Genomic DNA, 2,312 nt, shown 5'->3' on the forward strand with positions numbered 1-2,312 from the left:
AAGTAACTTCAGGAACCTTCCGAGTTCAAAAATGTGTGGTGTAACATCCTCCCCCCCTTTAGAACATTTATCCCCGAATGCTAAATACAACTTCCCTTAAGACTTTATATAGATTATAGAAAGGTTCCTTTATTTTATGATATCACATACATTTCTATCTATATGACTAACATACAAGTTCTTAAGAATCGGGGTTACCTGTAGATATCGGAAACAGGTACGGATACCTATGTCTCATGTCCTCTTCGTCTTCCCAGGTCATTTTCTCCTGATTTCTATTTTGCCACAGCACCTTAACTGAAGCCACGTTCTTAGTTCGAAATCTTCTAATCTTTTGATCCAAGATGGCAATCGGCTGTTCTTCATAGGCCAATTCTTTCGTGACCTGGATGTCATTGATAGGATGTACTCAAGATGGGTCACCAACACACTTACGAAGCATTGATACATGAAAGACTGGATGTACTGCTTCTAGATCTGCTGGCAAGTCTAACGCATAGGCAACCTTGCCTATTCGGTGATGAATCAAGTAAGGGACAAGGTATCTCGGACTCAACTTCCCTTTCTTGCTGAACCTCATTACTCTTTTCATGGGAGATACATTCAAAAACACCTATTCACCTACTTGAAACTCCAATGGTTGATGTCGACTATATGCGTATGACTTCTGTCGACTTTGGGAAGTTAATAATCTTTCCCGAATAAGCTTTACCTTTTCCACTGCCTGTTGGACTATGTCGGGACCCATTAGTTGTATTTCGCCAACATCGAACCAACCGATAGGTGACCTGCACTTTCTATCGTATAAAGCTTCATATGGCGCCATCTGGATGTTGGAGTGATAACTGTTATTATAGGCAAACTCAATAAGTGGTATATGATCATCCTAGCTGCCTTTAAAGTCAATTATATAGGCTCGTAACATATCCTCTAATGTTTGAATAGTGTGTTTGGCCTACCCATCAGTTTGGGGATGAAACGCTGTGCTAAGGCTTACTTGTGTTCCCAAGACTTCCTGTAATGACCGCCAAAAGTGGGCTATGAACTGGGCTCCCCTATCTGAAATAATAGATGTGGGAACTCCATAAAGTTGTACTATTTCCTTGACGTACAACTTCGCATAGTTCTCGGTTGAATATGTGGTCCTGACTGGGAGGAAGTGGGCTGATTTTGTCAGCCTATCCATAATAACCCATATAAAATCCTTCGTACGGGGAGTATGAGGTAAGCCAGTAATAAAATCCATGTTAATCACTTCCCATTTCCAGGTTGGAATCTCTATCTCCTGTAGTAGCCCACCCGGTTTTTTATGTTCAACTTTAACTTGCTGACAATTTAGGCATTGGGCTACGAACTCTACTATATCCCTTTTCATACCATCCCACCAATATAAACATTTGAAGTCATGATACATCTTTGTTGATCCCGGATGAATAGAATAATGGGCATGATGTGCCTCTCCCAGTACTTGCTGCCGCAAATCTGCAACTTTTGATACACAGACTCTGCCTTGATATCGTAATATCTCACTAGCCTTGATTTCAAATGGAGTCTTTTTCCTTTTGAAGAGTTTCATCCCTATACTGTGTTATAACAGGTCTTGGTATTGACATCATTTTACTTCCTCCATGATCGAGGATTCAGCAATTCCCCGAATAGAAACCCCGTCATCGCCCGAATCAGCTAAGCGGACTCTAAGTCTAGCAAGCTGGAAGATCTCACGGATCATCTCCTTCCGTTCCGGTTGTACCTCTACCAAGCTACCCATTGATTTATGGTTGAGCACATCCGCCACCATATTTGCCTTCCCTGGGTGGTATAAAATGTCGACATCATAATCCTTTAATAACTCCAGCCACCTTCTCTGCCGTAGGTTTAGCTCTTTCTTCTTAAAAATATATTGGAGGCTTTTGTGGTCCGTATAGATATTAACATGTACACCAAACAGGTAGTGTCTCCATATTTTTAAGGCATGGATCACTGCTGTTAATTCCAAATCATGGTTTGGGTAATTCTTTTCGTGCTTCCTAAGTTGTCGGGAGGCATAGGCTATAACTCTACCCTTCTACATTAGAACACATCCCAGCCCAACACCAGAGGCGTCATAATAAATAATGTAGCCATTTGGTCCATTAGGGAGAGTTAGAATAAGAGTTATAGTCAATTTTTCTTTTAACAGCTAGAAGCTTCGTTCACAGATATCAGTCCATTGGAATTTAGCTGCTTTTTGAGTCAGTTTTGTTAAAGGCGCTAAAATGGAAGCAAACCTTTCTACGAATCTTCTATAGTACCCTGCTAACCCTAAGAAGCTA

General features: G+C 41.0%; 1 protein-coding gene across 1 annotated transcript; it reads right to left on the reverse strand.

The window, feature by feature from the left end:
- Nucleotides 1-181: 181 nt before the first annotated feature.
- Nucleotides 182-1,798, reverse strand: LOC129890509 (uncharacterized). The gene is made up of 4 exons (XM_055966049.1): nucleotides 1,622-1,798; nucleotides 960-1,285; nucleotides 713-845; nucleotides 182-385 (listed from the first exon to the last, which is right to left on the reverse strand). The coding sequence occupies exons 1-4, from the start codon at nucleotides 1,796-1,798 to the stop codon at nucleotides 182-184; spliced, it is 840 nt and encodes a 279-aa protein (XP_055822024.1).
- Between the last annotated feature and the right edge of the window lie 514 nt (nucleotides 1,799-2,312).

This window comes from Solanum dulcamara, chromosome 5 (genome assembly GCF_947179165.1).
Source record: "Solanum dulcamara chromosome 5, daSolDulc1.2, whole genome shotgun sequence".
In the NCBI taxonomy this organism is placed as follows: domain Eukaryota; kingdom Viridiplantae; phylum Streptophyta; class Magnoliopsida; order Solanales; family Solanaceae; genus Solanum; species Solanum dulcamara.